This window comes from Camelus dromedarius, chromosome 2 (genome assembly GCF_036321535.1).
Source record: "Camelus dromedarius isolate mCamDro1 chromosome 2, mCamDro1.pat, whole genome shotgun sequence".
NCBI classification, from domain to species: domain Eukaryota; kingdom Metazoa; phylum Chordata; class Mammalia; order Artiodactyla; family Camelidae; genus Camelus; species Camelus dromedarius.
The window spans coordinates 5,167,912-5,195,499 of NC_087437.1; the positions used below are offsets into that span (position 1 = coordinate 5,167,912).

The window sequence follows — 27,588 nt, forward strand, 5'->3', positions numbered from 1 at the left end:
CTCAGAGCTTGGGAACAGTGAGGGCGTTAGGACCAGGGGCGAGGCGCTCGCCTGGCTGGGTCTGGCAGAGGTCCTCGGGCTGGCTGAGCGCGGAGCTCTGTGCCAAAGGGAATCAGGGCTGCCTGCCGGCTTCACATCTGTTGATCTGACCTGACTTGAAGGGTCCAAAGGAGGACGGCTGTCAGCTCGGCTGGACGGCGGACCCACCAGCTCCCCCAGGCATCTCGTAGCAACCTGACCTTTCACGCAAGGGGGGAGAGGAAACACGTGGGACTAGACACCTGAGCAGAACGGAATCATTATTTTTTTCCCAAAGGAAAAGGGGCTGAAAGGGGGCAAACGTTCAGTTTGAAGTCCCTGTGAATGGGCTTTCAGAAGGCAATTAAAGACACCCGCTGAGAGAGGAGCCGGGGTGGGACTTGGGTCCGTGGCTTTCTGATTGTGAGTGGACACCGGTCTTACACACGCTGCTGGCAAGTGTCAGTCGTGGGGTGGGTGGGGAGGGAAGGAGCAGGTTAAGGGACCGGCAAAACACTTCCAGGTGGAACCAGGAACCCAGGTTCTGCGGCTTGAAGGAACCTGGCGCCGGAGGAGAAAGGGAACTTGAACATGACCTGTTGCGTTTGGCAAGTTCCAGCAACATGCTCGTAAGAAAGCGGCTCCGGCACGGCCCCTGCGGACTGCGGGCCCTGCTGCTGCTGCTCCTGTCGCTGGGATGCGCGCTGCTGATGCTGGCCGCGCTGCACCCTCCCCCGCACGCCCTGCCCCGGGCGGTCACAGCCCAGGGCGCCGAGCGCAGCCCCGATGCTGGGTACCGCCTGGACTTCGGGGAACCCCAGGAGTGGGTGCTGGAGTCCGAGGATGAGGGCCAAGAGTACGGCCCCCTGGGGGGCCTGCCGCCCTTCATCTCGCTGCGGGAGGATCAGCTCCTGGTGGCCGTGGCCTCGCCCAGGGGCAGAAGAAACCGGAGCGAGGGCAGGAGAGGTGGCAGCTACCGGCTCATCAAGCAGCCAAGCAGGAAGCAGGATGAAGACGCCGCGGAGAGGGACTGGGCGGCCGAGGAGGAGGAGGATGGAGAGGCGTCAGAAGATGATGAGCTGACCCCGCTCGGCCTGGAGGAGGCGCTCAGTGCCCGCATCCCCCTGCAGAGGGCGCTGCCTGAGGTACGGCATCCGCTGTAAGTAAGGCCCTCGCTTCCCCTTCCCCCGGTTCTGGAGCGCAACCAGCAAGCTTGGGGCTGCAGACTTCGTGCGCTCTGCCTCCACTGGCTTAGGGCGGCGCTTCTCCAGGTGTGGTCCAGCAGCAGCATCACCTGGGGACTTGTTAGCAGTGCAGGGGCAGACTCTCTGGGTGGGGTACGGCGGTCTGCCTTGAACCAGGCCTCCAGGTGAGAACCACTGTCCTAGAGACAGAAAAGGAGGAACTCTTGTCCCTTCTCTTCCCACCCTGGGTTCTAGTTCTTCCGTCTCGGGCTTCTCAGGTCAAACAGCCTTATCTCTACAACACAGAGGGGCCTGGGAGCACCTGTTCTCCAAGACACTTCCAGTTCTAACTCTGATGCTAGCACATTTTGATATTAGGATGGTTGTGTTTGCTTTTATTTTGGATGAAAGCAACAATCACAGCTAGCACTCGTGTGGCACTGGCCTTGAGCCTGGCTTTAATCAAAGAGTTTTTCATGTATTAACTCATAAAGTCCTTACAACTCTGTAGGATGGGTGCTAGCACTACCATGATGCCTACTTTATAGGTATGAAAATAAGGCACAGAGAGGGCAAGTGACCTGCCCACAGTCACACAGCTAGTAGGTGCCAAAGCAGGGATTTGCTCCAATCTGCCTGAACCCTCCCCTCTATGCCCCCTTCCTTAGTCCACTAGACTGTGGGGACAGTTCCAGGGCACAGAAGCTAGAATACAGTGCTGTTGCACCTGACCTGGCAGGGTGGCCCACCCCTAGGAGGCAAGCTGGGAAGTGTGAAGACATGCAGGCTGTGTCCAGGGAGATGGTGGGCTCATCCTGGACCCCATCTGCCCTGCCCACCATCACCATGGCTGGCCCAGGGGAGGGGTCTGGTTACCAGCATCCAGGGGCAATGCAGCTAGTTAGCTGGGTGGTGGAGGTCCCTTCGCTGTAAGCACTGCTCTTTTCAGAGGGTTTCCTGGGCAGCAGAGCCACCGAGGATCAGATTACAGCAGAGGTCGGGAGCAGGACCACTGCTCGCATCCCTGAAGGGTTCCTCTGAGCCTGGCCACTCAGCCACTTGCCGCCAGGCATACGCAGATGCAGGTCGGCCCAAGGTTGAAGCCTCCTTAGATTGTGTACCCGGTGCCTCACTCAACTCACTGTAGCCCCAGCCCAGCTGCTCTGACTCCAATTGTGGCTGAAACAGCTCTTTTCAGGAAACTCTCAGACCTAGCCAGGCCCAACCATCACAGTTTTATGCTCTCTGCAGCTTTAATTCATAACGCTCATTACAACTGCAGCTAAATGGTCATTGTTGTGCTGCCTGGTGAAGTCCCAGCACACAGGAAAGATGTGGTTGCTGAATGAATGAGTGTATCATTCTCCAGTTCTTTTGATGATACATTTTTTTCACTGGCCTAGAGCAAGAATGTTTTCCCAATGAGAAACATTGCCTCAGCCAGGAGAGTCTCTGGCTTCCCAAGCTGTGAGTGTATGTGTGGCTGTGTGTGTTTGCATCATGCAAGTGTGGGTGCACTGGGTTGTGTGTGTGTTAAACGGATGTTGTGCATATGTGCTGTGTGTAGTGTGTTAGTGGTGCCTGTGTCTGCTGTGGTGTGAGGTGCACAGGGACCCGCTGTGTGATGTGTTGTCACGTGGGCATATGTGTCGTCGGTGTGTTCATGTTCATGTATGAACCACTGTGCTGTGTGGCACACGTGTGTCGTGTGTGCGCACATGGCATGGCATGCACGTGCATTTTGCATGTGTGCTTGTGCGTGTTGCGCATGTGCTTTGTGTGAGTGTGCTGCATGGGTTATAAATGTGCAAATGGTACGTGTGCACATTTGCAAGTGTCTGTGTTATGCTTGTGGTTTGAAGTGCATGAGTGTGTGTTGTGCACGTGTGCATGTGTGGGTACATTTTGTCTTGTGTGTGCACGGGTGCACGTGTGGATGTGTGTGCACCGCTTCTGTGGTTGCTGCTCTCTTCCAGCCAGGGTGACCAACTCGGCCCAGTTTGCCTAGGACTTTTCCGTCATAGAAACCCCTCAGTCCCCAGGCAAATCAGGACGGTTGATCGCCCCACCCGGGGCTTGGCTCTGTCCGGAGGTGTATGACGCCCTCTGCTGGCCGCAGCCTGTCCCTGCAGCCTGTGCGGCCCTGGCCTGGGTCCCCAGTCTCCCCTCCCCCAGGTGCCCTTCAGGTACTGGCGCCGCCCATTCCTGGCAGGGCTCCAGGATGCGCGACGGATTCTCTACAAAATAAGGCAACAACGTCCCTACTCTCCCTCCGCGGTGACAGGACTCTCCTCCCATCTTATCTAGTTGGTCCAGGGTGAGGCCTGGGCGTCCCCAGGTAGTTCCAATGTGCAGCCAGGGCTGAGATCCAAGGCTGTGAGGCACCAGGCATTTCCCAGCCAGTGGGGAGAGGTGGGAGGGGGGCATCTCCTCCTTCGATTTCCCCTGCTCCCGTCCTGCCCCAGAGGTCACTTTGGCAGCAGCTTTGCTATAGTGGAGGAGGGGGAGGGGGGGTCACAGTGCACCTGGTCAGGTTGGTCCTTGCTGGGCAGCAAGCCACCCCAGGACAGCTCTGGTACCTCGGGTGCAAAGGAGAGAGGAGGCAACTAACAGGGCATCAATAAATCTTGGCTAGTAGGCACCTCCAGGGGGCGGGGCATTAGTGGAGGGAGAGCTGGAACCAGAGTAGCCTGGGGCAGAGACTGGAGGCTGGAGCCCAGCCAATCCCCCACCTGCAACCAGAGAGGGAAAGCAGCAGCCCAGTGTGCCTGGGACCTGGCCGGCCAAGCTTGCAGTCTTGGAATCCAGCGTAGCCACGGCCAGGAGCAGTGCCTGCCCAGCTGTCCACTCTGGCCATGGCACCCCCGGTGGGGTTGTGGTGTAGACTGGCCTGCATGTGGCCCTTCGCAGTGGACCACGACCACGGTGCCCAGGGCAGAGGGGTCTGGCCTTGTGCTTCAGGCCAGCCTCAGGGATGAGACTGGGGAAAGCTGTTGGTGTCATTTACTGCAGTGCCACTCAAAATGGGGGCCTCAGACCTGCAGCATCGGACATGCGGACTCTCAGCCCCACTCGGCCCCACTGCTTGAAAATCTCTGTTGTTAACAAGAGCCCCAGGTGGTTTCTGTTCATGTTACAGTCTGGGTAACGCTAATGAGGGTTCCCGGTCACACGTGAGAATCAAGTGGAGGGTTTTACGAACCATCTCGCCCAGGCTCCTCCGCCCAGACCTGAGAATGCGCGAAGTGGTGGGAACACTTCCCAGTGGCTAGGGGAGAGGCCTGGGTTAAAGGTTGTCAAGAAGCCCTGGGGATCTGAGGCCTGGGAGGCAGTGGGCAGCGCTGCTACGAGGGTGGGATGGGTTCTCTCTACGTGGAAATTCTGAGAAAACCCAGAGACAGCGGGTGAGTTGGAAGGAGAGCCATGGGCTGGAGCGGCCCCTGCCAGGGCGGCTCATTCCCACGGCTCCCTGCTTCTCTCCCCGACAGGTGCCTGCAGCAGCAGCCGGGGGACAGCCTGCCCACAGCCAGCGTCATCCTCTGTTTCCACGATGAGGCCTGGTCCACCCTCCTGAGAACCGTGCACAGCATCCTGGACACAGCACCCCGGACCTCCCTGAAGGAGGTCATCCTGGTGGACGATCTCAGCCAGCAAGGTGGGCACGGGTTCCCTCCACGCTCCCTCAGGTGGGCCTGGACTCTGAGGGGGTTGCCATGCAGAGACTGGGGTTTGGAACCTGTGAAGACAAGGCTCCCCAAAGCAGACCTTTAGGTGGGGATTCGGGCGCAGGTAACTTACTGGAGAATACAGTGGGTAGGGAGGTGGGGGCAGAGGACAGTGGGAGACGGCAGGAGATGGCGGGGCATCCCAGGGAGGGTCTCACAGGGTGCCTCCAGCCGGATCCTGTGGGGATCTCCCCCAGGCCCCATCTTCCACCCAGTCCGGTGAGCCTCTCCCCGAGACACTCAGCAATCACAACAGGTGGCCACCGGTGCATGCTCTCTGCCGCCTAGACTCGGCAAGCACGTGATGTGAATTAGTCATTCAGTCACCCTCGTTTAGCACACCTGCTCACTTTCCAGACAAAGAAACTGAGGCTTGGGAAGAGAACCGATCAGAGCTGAGTTGAGACAAGGGCTGCAGGGGTCAGGCCAAAAGCCCAGACTTGCAGAATCTGCTTGAACATTTCCACAGACAGGAAACTAGCTATTGGGACCGGCCCACTGAATGGCTGGGAAGCCGAGAGAAGCCAGAGACAGAAGCCCCTGCCTGACATCCAGGTCCGTGGTTCTCGAACGTGAACGTGCATCGGAGTCGCCTGGCGGGCAGGTTAACACGCAGATTGCTGGGACCACCCCCAGAGCTTCTGGATCTGGGCTGGGGCCTCCGTATCTGCATTTCTAACAAGCTCCCAGGTGACGCTAATGCTGTTGGTCCAGGGGACCCACTTTGAGAACCACTGTTCCAGTCTGGCAGGAGCCTCAGGCCTGTATTTCTGGCTCAGCTAAAGGGCCTGGAGAGGCCCCTGCTGGCCTGGTGAGGAGATCAGACTGCTCCAAGGGAAGCCGAACATTTGCTGAGATCTGCAAAGCACTTTCTCAGTGGGCTAACGGAGGACAGAATAGAGTGGCCACGTACTTCTGCTAGTTCTTCCTGAGGTCCTCGTGTTTGGAATTTGCCCAGCCTGGCAGTGGTGCTGAGCCAGACTAGCCAGAGGCCCTGTCAGTGTGTGGTTGTTGGGGCACATTCAGCAGGTTGTATGAGCAGGTCCTGGGTTGGGCTGGGTTGGCCTGTGAAAGTGCTCAGAGACTCTCCAAACCCTCAGCTGGGGCAGATTCCTCCCAGGAGCACACCTGTGGTCCCCCGTCAGCTGATAAACTGTGTTTCTGGAGCTTCCCTCCTCCTCGTGTGTGGAGAAGCAGAGCAGCTGGGCCCTAGGAAAGTGAGTTCCCTCCAATGTCCTCAGTTCCTTCTGCTTTTTACTCAGCTAACCTTGGACCATGGCTTTTGGCCTCATCATCACAATTAGGCTGCTCTATCCCTGGACATCACACCTATATCCCAGGCAGGAAAAGGATGAAAGGCAGATAAGCAGAGGGCAGCCAAGTTTGTCCTTTCAGAAAAAAAAATCAGTAATACAGTAGTTTTTCCAGAATCCTCTCACCCAGTATATTTCTCCCAGAGTTGAATCAAAAGTCTTGGTAAGTAAGTATTTTTAGGTGCCCTGAACAAAATCAAGTTTCTGTAGGTAAGGTGGAAGGGGAGAGTGAATATTGGGTAAGACAACTAGTGATGCTGAATTCGGTGGAGTCACCGAGGGGCTGGTTGTCATGTGCAGAAATTTTAACAGCTTCACAAACAGATCCTTCTCCAGGGAAGGGACTGGGAGCCAACAAGCTCACCGGAAAACCACTGAGAAAAGCAGTAGCCAAGTGACTGGGACTCCTTTGCCCCCTGCTCAGGACAGATTCCCTGCAGAAAAATCTCCCTAGGGGGAGCTACACACCACTCAGAGGGCAGCTTCCCAGGGAGTCTGTGGGGCCTCCGGTGAGGCTGCCTGACCCCTCTCCACCTCCCTGCAGGGCCAGTGACCAAAGCATCCAGGCTCTGTGTGTCCCAGTGAAGACTGCCTCCGGGCCGGGGAACTGGGGCAATTCTTGTTCTTTGGCTCAGTTCTGTTCAACACGCGTGCACTGAGTGCCTGCCGTGGGCCAGCCCTGTGCGAGGGGCTGGAGCAGCAGAAATGCATGAGATACAGCCCCTGCCCTTGAGGAGGTCTTGTTCCGGTGGGCTGGGGGCTCCCCATTGCCAAGACATCATGGGTCTACACTGCTTCTCTGTGAACAGCAACAGAAACGTTCTGCTGGTTGAATCCACAGATGCAGGACCAGCAGATACAGAGGGCTGACTGTACCGCCCTTCTATTTTTTAAAAACCTTTTTGGTGGGAGAGGTAATTAGGTTTATTTATTTTTTTAATGGAGGTACTGGGGATTGAACCCAGGACTTTGTGCATGCTGAGCACTCATGCTACCCTCCCCCACTGTACTGCCCTTTTATATAAGGGACTTAAGTATCATCCTGTATCCTCTATAGGACTGTCATTCCTAAAAGAATGTTTAGGTTCTTGGTCTCAGTTTTTTACCTCCCACTTTTTCTTCGACCCGCTGCCCTGCCCCCTCCCTCCCACCACTGCAGTGAGAGCGCTTTGGCCGCCCCACCGATGACCTCCTGGCATCCACGTATAACGGACCCTCTATAGGTGAAGTCTGGCTACAGCCTGATCCCAGTCTGTCCTGCCTTAAAGCAAGGGATCTGACTTGGTACCTGGGCAGTGGCCGGTCACTGACTTGGGGCATGCTGGGTCAGGCATGGTGTTCTACACGACTGCTGGGCACTTGCAGGACAGGCGGTTCCAGTGCCTTAGGGCGGGTCTCCAGGGAAGGGTGAGACCCACAGCAGTTGGGTGTGTGCAAACCAAACCAGCCCAAGGAACCCCGGGGCATCTGAGTAGGGCACCAGCAGTATTGTTTCAGCCTTGCTGCTGCATTTGGAGAATGAGAGGAAGTTCTCTCCTCTCTGAGTCTGACGACGCCGTTTTTACTGGAGAGAATCCTGACCTACCCAAACTAGCGAAGTGACTTAGATCTTAGCAACCACCACACTGTAATGGATGGGATGCTCGGGACCCTGGTGCTCGCCTCGCTCCCAAGAGAGAACTGTTGACAGTGATCCTTGTGACGGTCACCACAATCCTGGGGCTGTGGCATCTGTCACCCCACTGACCACAACCCTTTCGATTCCAGGACAACTCAAGTCTGCTCTCGGCGGGTACGTGGCCCAGCTGGAGGGGGTCAAGTTGCTCAGGAGTAACAAGAGGCTGGGTGCCACCGGGGCGCGGATGCTGGGGGCCACCAGGGCCACTGGGGATGTGCTGGTCTTCATGGACGCCCACTGTGAGTGCCACCCGGGCTGGCTGGAGCCCCTCCTGGGCAGGATAGCTGGTGACAGGTAACTCATCCCTGGAGGCTGCAGAACAGAAATGGGGAGGGGGAGCAATGGTCACCTACAGCCTCAGCCACTCATAAAACATCCACCCGCCATCAAAAAATGGCTGAGTCGCTTCCGTTTGAGGTCAATGTATTGCTTTGGGTTTTTCAGATGTTTGAGCCTCCTAAGAAGCATAGGGGGTAGAGTTGGAAGGAAGATAAGAGTCCTCCAGCCCCTTGATCTCAATTTTTATTTTTTTGCTAGCTGTTCTTTTTATATATATTTTTTTCATTGAACTGTAGTCAGTTTACAATGTTGTGTCAGTTTCTGGTGTACAGCACAATACTTTAGTCGTATAGGAACACACATATATTTGTTTTCATATTTCTAACCATAAGTTACTACAAAATACTGAATATAGTTCTCTGCACTATACAGTATAAACTTATTTACTTTATATATAATAATTAGGATCTGCAAGTCTCATACTCCCAATTTATCCTTTCCTACCCCCTTCCCCCCCCTGGTAACCACAAGATTGTTTACTATGTCTGTAAGTCTGTTTCTGTTTTGTAGATAAGTTTGTTTGTCCTTTTTTTTTGGATTCCACATATAAGTTATATCATATATTTTTCTTTCTCTTTCTGGCTTACTTCACTTAGAATGACGATCTCCAGGTCCATCCATGTTGCTGCAAATGGCATTATTTTATTCTTTTTATAGCTGAGTAGTAGTCCATTATATAAATACACCACAGCTTCTTTATCCAGTCATCTGTGGGTGGACATTTAGGTTGCTTCCATGTCTTTGCTATTGTATATAGTGCTGCTGTGAACATTGGGGTGCATGTATCTTTTCAAACTAGAGTCCCTTCTGGATATATGCCCAGGGATTGCTGGATCATAGGGTAAGTCTATTTTTAGTTTTTTGAGGAACCTCCATACCATTTTCCATAATGGCTGCACCAAATTACATTCCCACCAGCAGTGCAGGAGGGCTCCCTTTTCTCCACACCCTCTCCAGAATTTATCATTTGTGGGCTTTTGAATGACAGCCATTCTGACTGGTGTGAGGTGATACGTCATGGTAGTTGCGATTTGCCTTTCTCTGATAATTTGCGACATTGAGCATTTTCTCGTGTGCCTATTGGCCATTTGTATGTCTTCACTGGAGAATTGTTTGTTTAGTCTTCTACCCATTTTTGGATTGGGTTGTTTGTTTTTTGTTGTTGTTAAGTTGTATGAGTTGCTTATATATTCTGGAAATTAAACCTTTGTCAGTTGCATCATTTGCAAATATTTTCTCCCGTTCTGTAGGTTGTTGTTTTGTTTTGCTTATGGTTTCCTTTGCTTTGCAAAAGCTTGTAAGTTTAACTAGGTCTCACTTGTTTATGTTTGCTTTTATTTCTGTTGCCTGAATAGACTGCCCCAGGAGAACACTGCTGAGATGTACGTCAGAGAATGTTTGCATATATTCCTCAGTGGTCCCTGTGAGAGGTCTCCTGGCTGTTTTTGCTTTCATTTCTTAGAGGGTGATATTGAGGTTCAGGGAAATGAATTGAGGTGCCAGGGCTTGCAGAGACTTTGGGGCTGAGTCAGGCTTTCTAACTCTGGGTCCACTGCCCTTTATGACTTTTTAATTTGAGGATTGGAGAAGTTGATTAGGGAGAAACATGTAGTCATCCCCACCCCCACCCTGGCTGTGACTTGTGTGTTAAAACATTGATGACAGTGAGTCCTCCATGTCTGCTTCTCCCACTTGGGACCATTTTCACGTACCTGGGGGTTGCTCTCCCCAGGCTGAGAGAGAAGACATGGTGATGCCTCAGTGTTCTCAGCTGAGGCCTGGGAGAGGGTCCCCTTTCGGAGTCTGCTCTGCTCTCCCGCCGACTCTCGTGGCAGCTCACCCTGTGTACAGCAAAGCTGTGGAGCCCGCTGGGCGCCGGCTCTCATAGCTGCTGCTCTTCGAAAAAGGAAGGGGGCACAGCGCCTCTGAGGCTCACAGCGGGAGATGTTCCATCACCTAGTGAGGACCCACTGCGCCCAAAGCTGAGTCTTAAAGCACTTTCATTAAAACGGCGGAGGTAGCGGGGAGGGTGTAGCTCAGTGGTAGAGCGTGTGCCTAGCATCCACGAGGTCCTGTGTTCAATCCCCAGCACCTGCATTAAATACATAAACCTAATTACCTCCCCCCCCCCAAATTTAATCCAAATTGATTAAAAGAATAAAAAAACAAAAACAAACAAAGAAAGGTGAAGGGGAATGGTGAGTAAACAGCTATTGCATAGTCACAACTTCCTCAATTCTCTTCCCTGGTCAGAGAATTCCAGGCCTGATTACTGGCCCTGGTTCCCTGGTTCCCTGCCCCTGTTCCCCAAAACAGGCCTGCTGAAAGCCATATGGCAATTTTGTATCAATCAGGGAAATGAGTCCATTCCTCGTGACCCTTTTTACTCTCATCCCTCAGAAGATGTGTCATCATACAGTCATCTTGTTAGAACCAGTCACTTTAATGCTAATTAAACATTTAGAAATAAATATGCACATTTACGTGTCTGATACTTGAGACATTCTCCAGGATTGAGCAGTGCACGACCTGGGTAACTGTACATAGCAGCCCCAGATAGAGTTTCTTCAAGAGCAGTGATTTTAGGGAGGTCCTAGGAGGTACTGATGGGTAACCAGGTTCCACATAAAGTAACAAAGATGAAGTTGAAGATAACTGCTGTCCTGGCTGCCAGCTGTCTTGTGCTGACTGCCAGCTTTGGTACCCAGGCTGAGGAGTAAGAGCTACGGCCAAAAAAAAAAAAAAAGAAGATTTCCAAAGGGAGAGAGACAACACCCTCTTGGGGCTGTCCTTGGCTCTAGAGGCTGTCCAGGCTGTTTCCCACTTGAAGATTGGTCTGGGCACCTGTCTTGGGGACATCCAGTTCTGAAGGTTACCTGGTTCTCAGACAGGGCTTAATAGGGAAAAGCAAGGCCAGTCAGGGACCAGAGTACCTCCTGCCTCTCTGCCATTAAGTGATGGAAGATGGTCTGAGAAGTCCCTTGTGAGTGTGAGTGTCGTGGAGCAGCAGGATTGGGGCACGGGGAACAAAATGCCTCTAGCCCCACGGAGGGAACAGCATTCTTTGGGTCTGACACCCCCAGGAAACTCTCCAGCCCCCGCCCGATTCCACACCATTCAGCATGGCAGAGTCCTGAAGGGCCGGCACCGGTCTTGGGGTTGCCCCTGAGCAGGAAGAGGTCTGAAAACAGAATTCAGGGTGTTTTGCCTCTCAGGTCAAGATACTTTCCACAAACACCGAGAATTGGCGTGAACTTCCAAAATGACTTTGCACCTTGCAGACCTGATGGAGGGACGTCCAGGCTCAGAAAAAAGAAAAAGGGGTGACGCAAACTAGGCTCAGTGCTCCCTGCGGCCCAAGGTTTGCTTGGTGAGTTTGCAACCACAGTTAGCTTTTGGCTCTCTGGACAGGGGTCTCTCAGTTGACCTCACATACTTCGGTTAAACAGTCTCTGTGGAGCGCTCCACAGCCTCTGCTTGTCTCTTGAAACCCAAACACTTGACCTCCTGGGGCTTAGCAAGGCTTAGGAGAGGCTGGACCCCGTGTCTGCCTGAGAATTAAAACTCAGTTCACAAGTGACAGCCTCGTGGTCCTTGGAAGGATCTCCAAGCTCCTTCCAAGTCAGACCGGGAAGCTTGGCTATTCTGCTCTAAGTGAATTCCAAGAACACCAGATACAGCTGTAGATTCAAAACACAAAGCTAAATATAAGACTGATTTTTTTTTTAATCACCTTTTTTTTTTTTTTTTTTGAATCCCTACACTGCAGTTACTCCTAATTCAGCCCTGGTTAGGCAGAAGCTGTGGTTCATGGGAATAAAAACCAAAACAGAAAACATCTTTCACTTCGTTCATTGACATTTTATTATTTGTCTTGACCCAAAATGCACTCAAAGAGGCTTAGGATTAATCACTTCTGTATCTGGCTGAAAGAGAAGGAAGAGGAGACTTCAGAAAGGGAAAAAAAGACGGTATTGGAAATCGAGGGCAGTACAGTTATTAGAAGGGAGCTTTACATGCGAATCTGAGCTTCAGCAAGACAGAGCAAAAAGGAACGTGATGAAGTCTAGGTGCTCGTTTCCTGATGAAAAGGAACATACGACTTTATCAGGAAGGACGCTGCTCAGAGGTCTGGGACGAATTGATCATGTGGATGCTCGAATGCAGTTTCCTTTCTTGTCCTCTTATGATGACTCAGACGACGCCAACCTGATGGGATTCTTCGGAATTCAGCCACACAGCTTCCCTGGCTCTTGCTGCTGAAATTCCACAAAAATGCGTTGCTGAGAGCCAAAGCCATCCCGTCTGCTCAGCTCCGTCCACAGCAAGCAGAGACTTGGGAGGGCGCCCGGCTTGCTTCCTTGCCCTTGCCTTTCGGTTTTCTGAGGTCAGTGTGAGGTGCCCAAAACGAGTGGAGGCCAGAAGGATTCAGTTTCCCTTCGCTTCCAGAGGGAACAGTGTGAAATGGGCAGGAAAAGTATATCAAGATCCTTGCTGTCAATGGAAACCCCGTGACTCTTCACCCCAAGACCCGTGACTTAAGGCCACAGATTAAGCACGTGATTGAATCCCAGGACCACCCTGGCCCTCTCCGTGTGGCCTGGGCTTGTGCCCGCCCTGGCTGTCTGCTAGGTGGGTGGAACCCAGATGGAAACTGAGGGGAGTGTAAATAGCATGGCTGGCATCTCTTTTCCAAGAATCTTACTTTTCTTAGACTGGTACCTTCCAGCCACCCCTGAGCTCGGGTCTGATTCATTCTATGGTACAGATTTTAGAAGAAACTGTCTCGAGAGGCCAGGAAAAAATGTGATTGAGATACTGACTAGGTGGAGAGCAGCTCCTGGTACACCTGAGTGATTACCTGTTTAGTTCAAAGGCAGCATTTCTGACCTGTTTCAATGTTCCACACCACCCTCTCTGAGGTCACGTAGTCTGAAGCTGTACAAAAAAATTGGGATAAGGTACAACTGCTCGGGGAGGGTATCGCGCAGTGGCAGGGCGTGTGCTTAGCATGCACGAGGTCCTGGTTTCAATCCCCAGCTCCATTAAAAGAAAAAAAAAGATACATTAACCAACAGCAACAGTAAATGAGCAAAAAAACCCAGACTCAGGACTCTGGTTTGCTGGTAGACACCACCTGATCACATACACACGCATTAACACCGAGGACATTTCCAGGACTTGACAGTCCTGATTCCTCAAGCCAACCAGGTTTCATGGTACAGGGTGGAACAGGAACTAGACCCCGGAGCAGGGGCCTGCAAACCCTCTGAAATTGTGCACAGTATTTTGTATATGTGCATATGATTATTGTTCTGAGGAGGGTTCCATAATTTTCCCTTGATTCTCAAAGGGATCTAAGACCCCAAAAGAAGTCAAGTACCACAGTCTTAGAGCATTACAATTGAGAAAGAACTCTGTGGGAAGTAGTTCAACCTCCCATTTCACAAGTGAGGAAACCAAGGCCCAGAGAGGTACAACAGCCATCTCAAGATCACACAGCACATTAGTGCATTAGTAGCAGAGCTGAGCCTAGGACCCCATTCTCCTGCCTCTCAGTTTTGTAAAGAGATGCTTTTAAAGAAAGAAAGGGGCAGGCGTGCTCTTTAAAGAAATGGACCCCAAATTCTTTATGGAAAAACATATTTTCTAGAACAGTGATGTTCAGTCAAAATATACCACGAGCCACAGATATAATGTAAACCTTTCCAGGAGTCACATTACAAAATAAAAAGAAACAGATTAATTTTAATAAAGTATTTTAGTAAACCCAATATATCCAAAATATTTTCAACGTGTTATCAATATGAAAATTACTGAGATTTTTACATCTTTTTTTCATACCAACTCTTCTAAATCCGGGGTGTATTTCACACTTACACCCCATCTCAGCTCGGACAGCTTGTATTTTAGGTCCCAAATAGCCGCGTATGGCTGGTGGCTGCCGTGTTGGGCAGCACGTGTCTAGATCACGTTTCTGTCCCCCAGCAGGCAAAGGGTTTGTATCCCTTATCTGATCCCATGATTCTCTCCAGGAGCAGGGTGGTGTCTCCTGTCCTAGACGTGATTGACTGGAAGACTTTCCAGTATTACCCCTCCAAGGACCTGCAGCGTGGGGTGTTGGACTGGAAACTGGATTTCCACTGGGAGCCTCTGCCCGAGCGTGAGAGGAAGGCCCTCCCGTCCCCCATCAGCCCCATCAGGTGAGGCCCCTTCATGCACCGCTTTTCCTTTGCTTTCTCAGTGTGGACTCAGCAGCCAGGCTGCCGGGGCCAGTCCTGGCTCCACGAGTGTGCTAGCAAGTCACTGACTGTGTGCCTTGGTGTCCTCATCGGCAGACTGGGGGTTTTTGCGGTACTGACCTCACAGCGTTGTTGTGAAGACTGGATGAGCTCACATAGGAAGAGCACGCCGAGCGTGCCAGGCTCTCAGCGGTAGGTGTCATTATTGTTACCTTGTCACATGGATGGAGTCCAGCGAAGCCTTTCCAGACAGTGAAAGAGGAACGTGAAAGCACTTGACCTGGGATCTCAACCCCACTCTGTCTCACCAGGTAGCCCTGGACTTTCCCTGGCCTCAAATGCTTTCTCAGTAAAAAGGAAGAATTCAGCCGGGTGAATGCTAAGACCCTATAAGCCTCAAAATATGTCCAGTTTTATGGGTTTGCTTTTCATGTGTTTGATTTTTGGACAACTTATTCTGTTTAAGTAGATGTTCTAGATACTTTTAAAATTTTTTGTTTTTTTATTGAAGTGTAGTTGATTTACAATGTTAGTTTCACATGTACACCAAAGTGATATATACACACATACATATATAGTTTTTCCTTACAGATTCTTTTCCATTATAGCTTATTATAAGAAATCAAATGTAGTTCCCTGTGCTCTACAGTAGGTCCTTGTTGTTTATCTATTTTGTATATAGTAGTTAGTGTCTGCTAATCCCAACTCCTAATTTAGATCTAGGCAGATAGCCCTAAATAGCTTCTGCTGTGTAACAAACCATCCAAACTTAATGGCGTAAAACAGCTGTTTTATTAAGCACATGGATTCTGGGCCATGAATTCTGAAAGGGAGCGTGGGCGTTGCTTGCCTCAGCAGGACCACCCTTTACTAGACTAGACTGGCTGGAAATGACTCGGCATCTCGGGGCTGGAATCCCCTGGATATCTGGGTGCTGGCTGTCACTGGGACCCAGTGGAAGCTTCTTACCCCCATGCTGTCCGCGAGGTCACGGCACACAGGCTAGTTGGGACTTGCTACGTCTGCTGAGAGCAAGTATCCCAAGAGAATCGGGCAAAGCAAGCTGTACCCCCTCCTTGCTTTAAAAGAATGATTGAGGTGAAATTCATGTAACATGAAACTGACCATTTAAAAGTGAACAACTCAGTAGCACGCAGCACATTCCCAATATTGTGCAGCCACCCCCTCCGTCTAGTTCCAAGACATTTCCATCACTTCAGAGTGAAATCCCTCACTTAGTGTCTCCAAGTGTCCCCTCCCCAGTCTGCTGTCTGTCCCTGTGGATTTCTCTATTCTGGGTATTTCATATCAATGGAATCGTACAGTATGTGACCTTTTGTGTCTGGTTCTTTCACTTAGTGTGATGTTTTAGGATCTGTGTTCCCTTCTAGAACTGAGTCTCAGAGGTCACCTAGGGTCCCTTGCACCTTAGTCACAGGCCCACCTAGGTTCACAGAAAGGAGACGTGGACCACACCTCTCACGGGGAGCAATGTCAATGTCACATTGTAAGAGCATGTGGGACAAGGGACCTGTCAGCATCAAACAGTTACCCAAGCTATTCCTGAGGCCCTCGTACGGGGACATGAAGGGAAGGCTTTAGGTACAAACAGGCCTCCCAAGGGCCTCGCGATTCTGGAGGGTAGAAGTTCAAGATCAAGTTTCTGGCCAGTTCAGGTTTTGGTAAGACTCTGCTTCCTGGCTCACACACTGCCACTTCCCACCGTGTCCCCACATGACAGAGACAGAGCCCTGGTGTCCCTTCCTCTTCTTCTAAGGGATATAAAAGGCCCAGGCAACCAGAGATCTCTTTTCATAAAATACCAGGACTCCTGGCATGCTTGCTTGGCTCCAGTCTTGCATTTCAAAGCATCAAGGTCCGTCTGCAGCCCGAGTCCACGCTCTGGGCCACTGGAGCTCCCCTACCAGTCATTCCCCCGAGGCGCTCAGGGTTCTAACTTCACCCTGTTCTCTCTCCAGGAGCCCGGTAGTACCTGGCGGGGTGGTGGCGGTGGACAGACACTACTTTCAAAACACTGGAGCGTACGACCCACTCATGTCACTGCGGGGTGGAGAGAACCTCGAACTGTCTCTCAAGGTATGTCCTGCACCAAGGGAGGCCCAGGTAGTTCTCTGGAGCCGTGTGTGTGGCCACAGCTTGGAGATTTCAGGCAGATTACAAAGTCACTCCACATGGTCTGTCAGAGCCCTCATTTCTCCTTTTCCATCTTTCTTGATTTCACTCCAACCTCCTTCCTGAACTCACCTGCCAGGCCTGCCCCTAGGAAAGGGCGTGCCATCAGGCACCTCCACCTGAGTGCAGAGCATCGGAACAGTCTCCACTCCCGGCACCTCGGCCCCTCGGCACCTCAGAGCTCATCACAGCACCCTCCGGCCAACACAGATACCAAGCAGTGCTGGGTTTCGCATAGTTTGGTCCAAACAACTTAACAAGTATTTGTCCTAACAGCTTAGCGCTCACTGGGCACCACACAATTTCCCAAACCTTGAAATCAGATTGGACCCACCACCCTCATTTTCTCTTCCACATTGACTTTCAGCCTGAGACATGCTTTTTCATCACAGCATAAACATACATCATTAAAAGCGCCACCATCTAAGATTGAAAGCGTGGATCACCCTGAGCTTGTAGTCTGCAGAACATCCAACAGATGTCACAGTGTTTCTCTTGACCACTGAAAATCTCCTCTTTGGGTTTGCTGCGGCACCCTGGGGTGCCTTGGCACACAGTTTGGGAACTCCCCTGCTTTCGGTTCTTGGTGTGTTTTGGCTCACAGGCTGCCTATCCTAGGCGTGTTTTCACTATCATCTTTATCCCCACGTGTGGAACGAAAGGCCTTCCTGTCAAATGAATGTCAGGCATTCGGGAGTAGGAGGGAGTGAGTGGAAGGCAGAGAGAAGCTTCCAGAAGCAGAAAGACTGTGTTTAAGGAAAGCTGGCTTTGATCTCCACACAAATGGCTTCTGCTACCTTGGCAGCAGGAGACCTCACGAGCTTGTAGACACGCCCTGGCCACTCGGGACGCCCTTTTCCCTGAGGAAGCACCTGCAGGGGCTCGCAGTGCTGGCAGCCCAGCCACGTCTCTTAGGTGCCGAAGCTGGGCACGCGTTTCGGGGGTGGGGGGCACGTTCAGGTGGTAGCAGGGCTGTGCCCCTCGCCCCGCGGGCTCCGAACCGGGACACCCGCCCTCCTTCTCCCCACCTTGTCACCCCCTGCCCAGGGCCCTCGGGTCTGGGAGCTGTGCTCCACCCTGGGGACCAGAACTTTCTTCGCCGTCGTATACTCCTGAGTTCCTGGGCATTTTGCTGGCCGCCCCCCACCCCCATCCCTGGGGTCCCTTACTTCCCGCCTCCTTGGAGAGGAGGACAGAGGTGTCTGTTTCCTCCTTTCGCGGCAGGCCTGGCTCTGTGGGGGCTCCGTGGAAATCCTTCCCTGTTCTCGGGTGGGACACGTCTACCGGAGTCAGGAAGCCCGCTCCCCCCACGACCGGGAGGCCTTCCTGCAGAACAAGGTGCGCATCGCTGAGACCTGGCTGGGCTCGTTCAGAGAAACCTTCTACAGGCACAGCCCAGAGGCCTTCTCCCTGAGCCAGGTAAGGGCTTCTGTGCCCACACAGGGCCCCCAGCTGCAGGCTGGGCCGGGGCACCTCCCCTCCCTCCTTGAAGGGAAAATAGAAGCTTCCAGCTTGTGCTTCCCCCATACGCAGGGCCTCTCCCTGGCGGATCGGCCTCTGTCTCTCCCAGCATCTACCAGGGGCATCACGACTGGTCTTGGCCTGGAACCCCCGATATCTGTGGGATGACATCTGAGGGGTGCAATCCTTCATCGTGTGGCCAGAGGAGAGACTGGGTGGGGAGTAAACGCTGAGACAGAAGGCCCCTTCATCCTGGGAAAAGTTCTCAAGGCTGTGAAATTTCCCAAGATGCAAAACAAATATAAGTACAAAAATGAACACTGTGGGTGGGTGTAGCTTAGTGGTAGAGTGTGTGCTTAGCATGCACGAGGTCCTGGGTTCAATCCCCAGTACCCCCATTTAAATAAACAAATAAACCTAATTACCTACCCTAGACCTGAAAAAACATGGTTTTAATTTAAAAAATAAAAACAAAAAGTTTTTAAATGAACATAGAAGGATGGGGGATATAGCTCAGTGGTAGAGCACATGCTTGGCCTGAATGAAGTCCTAGGTTCAATCCAGTGCCTCCAAAACTTGAAGGACTCCCCAAGAAAGGCACAGAAAAATAAAAATTTTAAACGTTCCATGAAACGTTCACCAACAGTGCATTTTCAACTGGTCAGCTACCGCTCAGCTCAGTCCTTATGACAGGACACATGGGTGCTATTTAACGCGGGACATGGTTCACAGTGATGTTTGCTGGCCCAGCCCTTCAGCATCCTCCCAGACCCCTCTGTCCGGCACCCCATGTGAATTCTGATGTAAAACCATTGTTCTCACGCTGCCTGTGTCTCTCTCCTCCCCAGGCTGAGAGGCCCGACTGCACTGAGCGCCAGCAGCTGCAGAGGAGGCTGGGCTGTCGCATGTTCCACTGGTTTCTGGCCAATGTGTATCCTGAGCTGTACCCCTCCGAACGCAGGCCCAGGTTCTCTGGAAAGGCAAGGCATGATGCAGGGAAGAGAAGGAGGAAAGGGAGGGGCTGGGCGGCTTCTCCAGACACGAGCTGATGTTCAGAGGCTCTTCTGGGACCCTGGCTGGCCAGTCCCAGCTCAGAGGGGGGCCTCTGAGTCTCCTGTGCCTCCCTGAGAGGGTGGCTGGGCTGCCCCGTAACCCATCCCAGGGCCCCTGACCAGGGCAGGTGCTGCTGCCTCCTTCAGGAGGCCTGTCCCTTAGGATGGGTGGCTTCAGCTTGACCTCACTCGTTTTTGTGGCCTGAACACATAGGGAACCTTGAGGGACACTGCAGAGGGAAGAGAGGAACAGAGGGCATCTTTACAGCGGAGGGCGGGGTTCACTTCTGTGTGGATGTCCACTTACAGCTCCACAACACCGGACTTGGCTTCTGTGCAGACTGCCAGGCTGAAGGGGACCTCCTGGGCAGTGCCGTGATGCTGGCTCCCTGCAGGGACAGCCAGCAGCAGCAGGTGGGTTGTCAGCGTCCTCAGACCTGCAAGGGTTCTGTCCTGGGATGTCTCTCCCTTCCCTTAGGGCCACCTCCTTCCAGGGATCCCATGTCCCTTGACAGTGTCTGGTGCCCCACTCTGGTGACCCATTCCCCATCCTGCGCCAGCTGCAAGCACCGACGGGGACCATCGTCAGAGAGTACCAGCATCTGAGCTCGAGGGAAAGGGCGAGGCTGTTTAGCCAATGCTTTCACCAGATGGATGAGGAAACTGAGGCATAGAGGGTGGCCATTCCAGGGGCTGCAAACTCATGTCTCCAGGGTTCTGGCGGGTAAGGGGAATGAGCTCGGTGAGCTGGGTGGAAGCTGTTGTCACTCAGGAGCACCTGCCCCAGCCTCAGTGAATGTCCTTTGTCTTGGATGAAAGTGGATCTCGTATTATGAGATCATCCAAAAATTTTAAGACACTGGAAATCCAGAGTTTATGGAAAAGTTCTTTATATATATATATTTTTTTTTAATTTAAGTATAGTTGATTTACCACGTGTTAGTTTCTGGTGTACAGCATAGTGGTTCAGTTTTATATATATATATATACACACACATACACACACACATATATATACACATATATATGTATATACTTTTTCAGATTCTTTTCCATTATTGGTTATTACAAGGTATTGAATATAGTTCCCTGTGCTATACAGTAGGTCCTTGTTATTTATCTATTTTATATATAGTAGTATCTGCTAAGTCCAGACTCCTAATTTATCCCACCCCTCTCCCTTTCCCCTTTGGTAACCGAATGTGCATTTTCTGTTTATGAGTCTGTTTCTATTTTGTAAGTAAGTTCATTTGTGTCATTTTTTTAGATTCCACATGTAAGTGGTATCACATGATATTTGTCTGAATTATTTCACTTAGAATGATGATCTCCAGTCATCCATGTTGCTGTAAATGGCATTGTTTCATTCTTTTTTATGGCTGAGTAGTATTCCATTGTGTATATATATGTATATATATAGTATATAGTGTGTGTGTGTATGTATATATGTGTGTGTGTGTGTGTGTATATACATGCACCACATCTTTATCCAATCATCTGTCAATGGACATTTAAGTTGCTTCCATGTCTTGGCTATTGTAAATAGTGCTGCTATGAATATTGGGGTGCATATATCTTTTCAAATTAGACTTTTCTCCAGGATATATGCCCAGGAGTGGGATTGCTGGATCATATGATAACTCTATTTTTAGTATTTTAAGGAATCTCCATACTGCTTTCCATAGTGGCTGCTCCAAATTACATTTGGTGAGATCACTTCTTTTCACAACTTGGATGATGACCTAGAAAGTCTAGCCCACCCCCAAACCTCTCTCCTCTCAGCCTGTGCATTAAGCTATCCTGTCCCAACGGCCTCTATTACAAACAACAAAAACTAAGTTCCTGGAGATACTGATCAAACAAGCCTGGTGAGGCCCCGAGAGCCCGGGCGGAAGGCAGAGCCTGTCGTGGAGGGTCTGGAGTCCAGCCCTGCAGGCAGGAGCAGCGAGGCCCTGGGCCTGGAGGACACATGGGGAGGCAGGTGTTCAGTGTTCATTTGGCGTCTTACTGACTTGCCCTTTACCAGTGTTCCAGGACACACCCATAGCATTCACACCTGGCACCAGAGGAGGGCAGAGAGAAAGCGCCAAGTGAGGGGGCCGTGGGATGTGGTGGGAACAGCCCACCTTCCAGCTGTGTGACATCAGGCAGGCTTCCTAACCTCTCTGAGTCTCAGTTTCCTCATCTGCAACTCGGGATAACAGTCTCCCTTGTGCAAACAGGACACTAGCCTTGGACTTATTCATTTATTTATTTTGATTCTTGGTGAGGAGGCGGGGATTGGCAAGGACTTCTGTAGCCAGCAAAACCGTGAACCAGCTAAACTGGACGCACCACGTGCTACAGGAAAAATAAGAAGAAACACCCTCTTTTCTGTATCAGTAACTAAGTCTCTAACAAAGGGAAATCTCCAGGGGCCGGAAACCGAGCAGCAACTGAAAATAGAGTCGTTAGGTGTGACCAGGCTCTCCGGCAGGGCAGGAGACAGACAGTTCCTGTCCAACCTCAGGATCCCAGAGACGTTTCCAGGCGGGACTTAGCACGAAAGCCCACCTTCAGCCTGTGAGAGATGAGGGTCTGGAAATGAGAGTCCTGCATAAAGCCAGCTCTGACCTTCCCAGAGTGACCAATCCGTGAACAGTGGGGCCAGGAATATCCACCCACTGCCACAGGAAGATGCCAAGTAGGCGGGTCTGTCTCTACAGGCCTTTGCCTGGGAGAAAGTTACCCTCCCCTGAAAAATTTTAACCACAAGCTTGCATCTAATATGGGTTTAGGGTTCAAATCTGTATGAACTGTGTGGTCTGGCAAGCCTCCAGCAGGAATGCCACCTAATGTATTGGGTCTGTTGCAGATGACAGTGTGAGACCTATCCTTCAACAATTACCAAGAATTTCCAGTGAGGAGGGTGTAGCTCAATGGTAGAGCACGTGCTTAGCATGCACAAGGTGCTGGGTTCAATCCCCAGGATCTCCATTAAAAAATAAATTAAATAAATAAATAAACCTAATTACCTGTGTCCCTCCCCCCAAAAACCAGTCAAACAAAGAATTTCAAGACAGCAACAGCATTAAACTGAATATATTAAATGGAGAACATTCACCCCTTCTAAGCATAAGGTTCCCAGCAGTTACACAAGTCACATGCCATAAAGCCAGCCCTAGCCGCGAAATTTGTGTAAAAATTAGTTCAAGCTGCACTGGTGCAGGACCAAACAGAAAATGATTTTATCAGAATGTGTTCTCCAAACAGGCCCTATGGGCTTCCCGCAGTTAAAGTCCCTCTGCAGAGGAATGCAAGACCCAATGGGCCGGAACCCTGGAGGAAATAAAAACCGTGAGCGAGAGTCAGCAGGTGAATTACTTACAGAGCCAGGTCAGATGTCTCCAGAAAGAGTTCAGCTTGGGCCTCAGAGATTTCCTCGTCTGGCCTTCCAGCGGTCCCCTCCAAATAACACAGCATCCTTCGTGGCCTCACCTGTGACACGGTCAATAGGAAATGGAGGAACTTGGCAGCATGCATAACTATGGATGCAGAAGCAGCTGGAATGTGGACATTTCAGAGGCTAGGGCTAGTCTGGGATCCTGTTTGTGGACTCAGCGGTGAGGTAGGGTCTTACCCCATTAGAGTCTGAAGACAGCCCCTAGACCTCAGCCCTCCCGCGGTGAGCTCCCCTGCCCCCACCAGCAGCTCTGGAGACGCTCTCCTTGCTGCGCTAACCGCCCTTCCCTCTGTCCAGCACCTGGAGCACACGGGCAGGAAGGAGATCCACTTTGGCAGCCCACGGCACCTGTGCTTCGACGTCAGGCAAGAGCAAGTGATTCTTCAGAACTGCACCGAGGAAGGCCCTGGCATCCATCAGCAGCACTGGGACCACCAGGAGGTAAGCAGTCCGGTCCGGGAGGGCTCTGCCGTGCTGCTGGCTCTTCCAAGAGTCAATTATTACTGTACAAGCCTGTGTCCCTGTTGTCAGTCCAACTTAGTGGCAGGACACTGAGGCCTTAGAGGGAAAGCCAACCTTGCAGCAGAGTTTTCCGCCAGCATCTTGAAATGTTCTAATTTGCCAGGTTTCTGTGGAGCTCTGATCATGAGCACAGCAGAGAGAGGATCTGGCCCCTTTTGAAAGTTGATTAGCTCAGGTCACAAGTAGGACAGTGGAGCGTGTTACAGAAGCGGTCACTCACACTGGTGGTGTGGCCTTAGGGGCAACAGAAAGGCCCACCTCCCATTCCACCATCAAATAGATGTGGAGGTGGATGGTACATGCTTCCTTTGCAAATTCCACTGTGAGTGTTTCATCATTTTGGTAAGACTTTGATTCCCATTAGCCTAGAGAGAACCTCTGGGTCCTTTCCAGAGATTGTGTGTCAATGATGAGAAAGCAGGAGGTGTGTTAAGTACCTAGGGAGAGTGAGCGGGCTACAGGAGTGGGACTGGAAGGTCCACACATGGTTTTGCCTTCACCTCAAAGCCCTTCCTAAATGAGCTAGGGTATAAGTATACAAACAAACAAATTTACACACATCTTTTAAAAATTTCTTTTCTTCAGCTTTTGCTTGAGAATAAAGCAGGGCAAAATAAGCAGACCTCCACACATGGGTGCTCATAAAGCAGGGCTGTGAAAGAGGGAAATCGTGTAATGCAGAACTTAAGCTGAACTCACCGTAAGCAGCTGAGAACAAAGCTGTTGGGCTTTGGTGACAAGTGAATCCAGGACTCAGGGGGCCCATACATGCTCAAAGAAGGCTTAGAAACCAAGTTAAAGTCCTTTATGAATGACCACAAAGGATCATTCTAAGCAAGTCCTCTGGATAAGATAGATTTTGAAATAACATTTTAAAATAGTATGTAAAAAATTAATGACTAAGATACACCTGGCATCTTTCAGGTATTAACAAAATAAGACTTTAAAAAAGTATTCTCATTCGGTCCTAAAAAGGAGTAAGATACTGTTCATAGCAGCACTAGTCATGGTAGCCAAGAGGTGGAAGCAACCCAAGGGTCCAATGATTGATGAATGAATAAACAATACACTACATACACACAATGGAATATTATTCAGCCTTAAAAATAAGGAAATCCTGTCACTTGCTTCAGTGCGGATGAACCTTGAGGACATAATGCTAAGTGAAATAGCCAGTCACAAAAAGGCACATGATGTATGATTCCACTGACATGAGATCTCTAAAGTGGTCAGATTCATACAAAGAGAAAATAGAACGGTGGTTACCAGGCATGAGGGTCAGTGGGCGGGAAGGGAAATGGTTGTTTAATGGGTATAGAGTTTCAGTTTAGAGAGAAGAAAATGTTCTGGAGGTCTGTTTCGCAATGATGTAGAATATACTCAATGCTACTAAATTCCACACTCAAAAATGGTTAAGATGGAAAGTTTTATGTTTTATATTTTTACCACTGCCAAAGAAAAGAAGGTACAATTTATGCTACAACATGGATGGACCTTGAACCTATCATGCAAAGGGAAAGAAGCCAGTCATAAAAGGCCACATATTGTGTGATTCCATTTACATGAAATGTCAAGAAGAGACAGATCCATAAACATAGAAAGTGGAAGCGTGATTTCCAGTGACTGGAAGGAGGGAGGAATGGGAAGTAGCTGCTAATGGTTTCTTTTCACAGTGATGAAATTTTCTGTAGTTAGAGTGGTGATGGTCACACATGCTTTCTGAATATACAGAAATCCACTGAGTTGTGTACTTTAGTACAGTGACTATCATGGCATGTGAATTATATCCCTAAATAAATGAATAGACAGACATCATCAGCATTGTTGGTTAAGGTTGTTTAACTTCTCATAAAGAAAATGATTTTTTCTTGAAAAGAAGAAGGCTAGATTCAGTATCACATTTGGTCGATTTTGAGCAGGAAGTGGCGGTAGTCTTCCAAACATGTGCATCCCCAAGGGCTTACTCGCTACTGCCACCTGGTGGTGGCAATACTAAATTGCAGGATTAACAAAGGGCAGAGATTAAATTCAGTCCTTCAGAAAGCAGAAATTTACAAGTAAGTGGTAACAATCAATGTCACCAATACAGGATAAAGACTGAACATGATCTTTCCACTGGCATTTTACTAGTCAGAACTCTCTAAGTAATGGCATCATTACCCAACCACAATAATGATAATTGAGTTAATGATTCCAAGGCTCTGAATGATACCTAAATTTTAGGACTACCTAAATTGTATTATATATTAACCAAAATACTTCAATTCCTTACCAGGCTAATTGACACCAATTCTATTATTCTCTTAATGATTAGCACAAATCTTAGAAATTTCCTTCTTTGCTGACTGATTGCCGGGGACTGACTGGTTTCCTGTTTTTTCCCCCCTTTTCTTCCTTCTTTTCAGAATGGAATGATTGTTCACATTCTTTCTGGGAAATGCATGGAAGCTGTAGTGCAGGAAAACAGTAGAGATCTGTACTTGCGCCAGTGTGACGGAAAAGCCAGCCAGCTGTGGCACTTTGACAATGTCACCACTGTGGATGAACGATGAATGTCAGTGTCACAAAGAAAAGAGAAGCGTGGCTTCTGACCACAGTGTGACCCCAAGGGAACTCCCGGAGCAGGTGCATTTCATGGAGCAGACCCTTGGTGTCTGTGCAGTGGTGATAGCAGCGACGAAAGCTCCGTGAATGAATATGGGAAGTCTTTCCTTCTTGCACCTTCTTTCATTGACCACAGGCTGTTATAGAAAAAGAAAAGGAAATACGAATTCATAGTCACATTGTCTTCATCACTGATAGATGATCATTACATAGTACAGAAGATTCTTGTCCTTTTTTTTTTCCATTGAGCACTAAATAATTGCTTTTATCTCTGATTGAGGAAAGAGGACTGGCAACATCTTCAGGATACACAATTGCAGTCAATCCATTTATTGCAAATGGCCTTACCTCGGACTGTCTGTGTAGCCAACCATGAAAGTTAAAGTGTGAAGAGGGTGTAAAGGCAGGACATCCAAAAAGCTTTGGATTAGACTCATGAGGACAAATTTCGTGTTCACTGGGTGAGCCGTAGCTCAGAGGAAGGAAGGGAGGCAGGCTACTGAGAGAAAAATAGGGTTGGAGAGAGTTTTGGCCCAATTCTTTAGCTCAGCCTAGCAGCTGAAAAGAGTCGGTAGACCTGGACTAAGACATTTTCATGTTAATGAGAATTTCCTCTAAACCTTCTACCTCCGTTCACCCTGCACTAGCTTGATTAACCACAACTGGATTCTCATGCAATATGTGTCTCTCTAGTCGTTGGTGTTGAGTCACCTTAGACAGAAAACTCCCATTAACAGAAGCATACACAGTTGAGAAACTCTCCTGATGCCCTGTTACAGGGTTTGCATGGACTGGATAGGAAAGAGCAACCTTTGCAAAGAGGCAGACATTCCCTGGAACGGAAATGCCAGCATCTGAGCCAGAATTCTCATGAGAGGATCTAGGGTTGGGTGTTAATGTCCATGAGGGCTAAAAGGGCTGGCTCTGGGCTGTAGGAACTGTCTGGGACCCCCAGATGTGCCCACAGCTGGACGTTCAGCCATGGGAAGCAGACATCCCACCAGGGCAGAGCAGCTGAATGGCTCTCTTGCTGTGACCTGGCCCACTGAGTTCAGCCATAAGGGCTGCTGAGTGGGGTTGGTTCTTTAATTAAGAAGACATCACGCCCATTTCTCTTCCAGATGGAGTTCTCTCTCCACATGGTCAGCTTAGAAACCTCCCCTCAAAGATGCTGATCTCCTCTGGGCCGTCTCAGGACACAGTGTATTTCGACTAAGACACACTAAGTAGGAAGTGAGAATTTCTAAACAATATCTATCATAATTATGTATTCCTTCCCCACCTGCTGAAGTCAATGGTCCACTGTGTTTCTTGTTCCCCAGAATACACTCTAGACCTGTGCTAGGAGCCGCTGGCTGCATGTGGCCATCTAACTGCAAATTCATTAAAGAAAATTTAAGCTCAGTTCCTCAGTTGTACTGGTCACATTTCAAGAGCTCAAAAGCCACGGAGTTGGAGACCACGAATAACAGAACATTCCATCAATGCAGACAGGTCTACTGGATAGCACTAATCTAGACAGATTTATCACCCCATTGAGAGAAGAGAATTCAGCCACCATTTTCTTCCTTCAGACTTGTCTATATTCAACACAATTGCCCCTAACATTCTGAGGCTGAGACAGAGCTAAAAATTCTCTGATGGCAACTTTGTACAGGGTATTAATGGTTGAGAAATAAAAATTAAACAAGACCTCTATTTTTACAATGAACTTTGTCATTGGCATTGTTGGTATTTGAAGTTGCTGGAATAAATTAATATAATTAAATAAAAGGCTGAATTCAATTGTGTAAGTTGTGTTTGACAGTAATTAAC

The 27,588-nt window shown here is 50.1% G+C and overlaps 1 protein-coding gene across 1 annotated transcript; it reads left to right on the forward strand.

Moving 5' to 3' along the window:
- Position 1: 1 nt before the first annotated feature.
- On the forward strand, positions 2 to 27,566 carry GALNT15 (polypeptide N-acetylgalactosaminyltransferase 15). The gene is made up of 10 exons (XM_010998051.3): positions 2 to 1,177; positions 4,691 to 4,857; positions 8,008 to 8,212; positions 14,293 to 14,460; positions 16,479 to 16,596; positions 17,917 to 18,111; positions 19,002 to 19,133; positions 19,515 to 19,619; positions 22,945 to 23,088; positions 25,575 to 27,566. Exons 1-10 carry the CDS (start codon positions 642 to 644, stop codon positions 25,719 to 25,721), a joined length of 1,917 nt encoding a protein of 638 aa, XP_010996353.1. The 5' UTR covers positions 2 to 641; the 3' UTR covers positions 25,722 to 27,566.
- The last annotated feature ends 22 nt before the right edge of the window (positions 27,567 to 27,588 follow it).

Bases quoted from the DNA above. Each gene is read 5' to 3' on its own strand.
- GALNT15 (XM_010998051.3), top strand. From the start codon at position 642: ATGCTCGTAAGAAAGCGGCTCCGGCACGGCCCCTGCGGACTGCGGGCC. The intron at 16,597-17,916 runs GTATGTCCTGCA...CTTTCGCGGCAG, and splicing joins ACCTCGAACTGTCTCTCAAG to GCCTGGCTCTGTGGGGGCTC. The intron at 19,134-19,514 runs GCAAGGCATGAT...GTCCACTTACAG, and splicing joins GGCCCAGGTTCTCTGGAAAG to CTCCACAACACCGGACTTGG.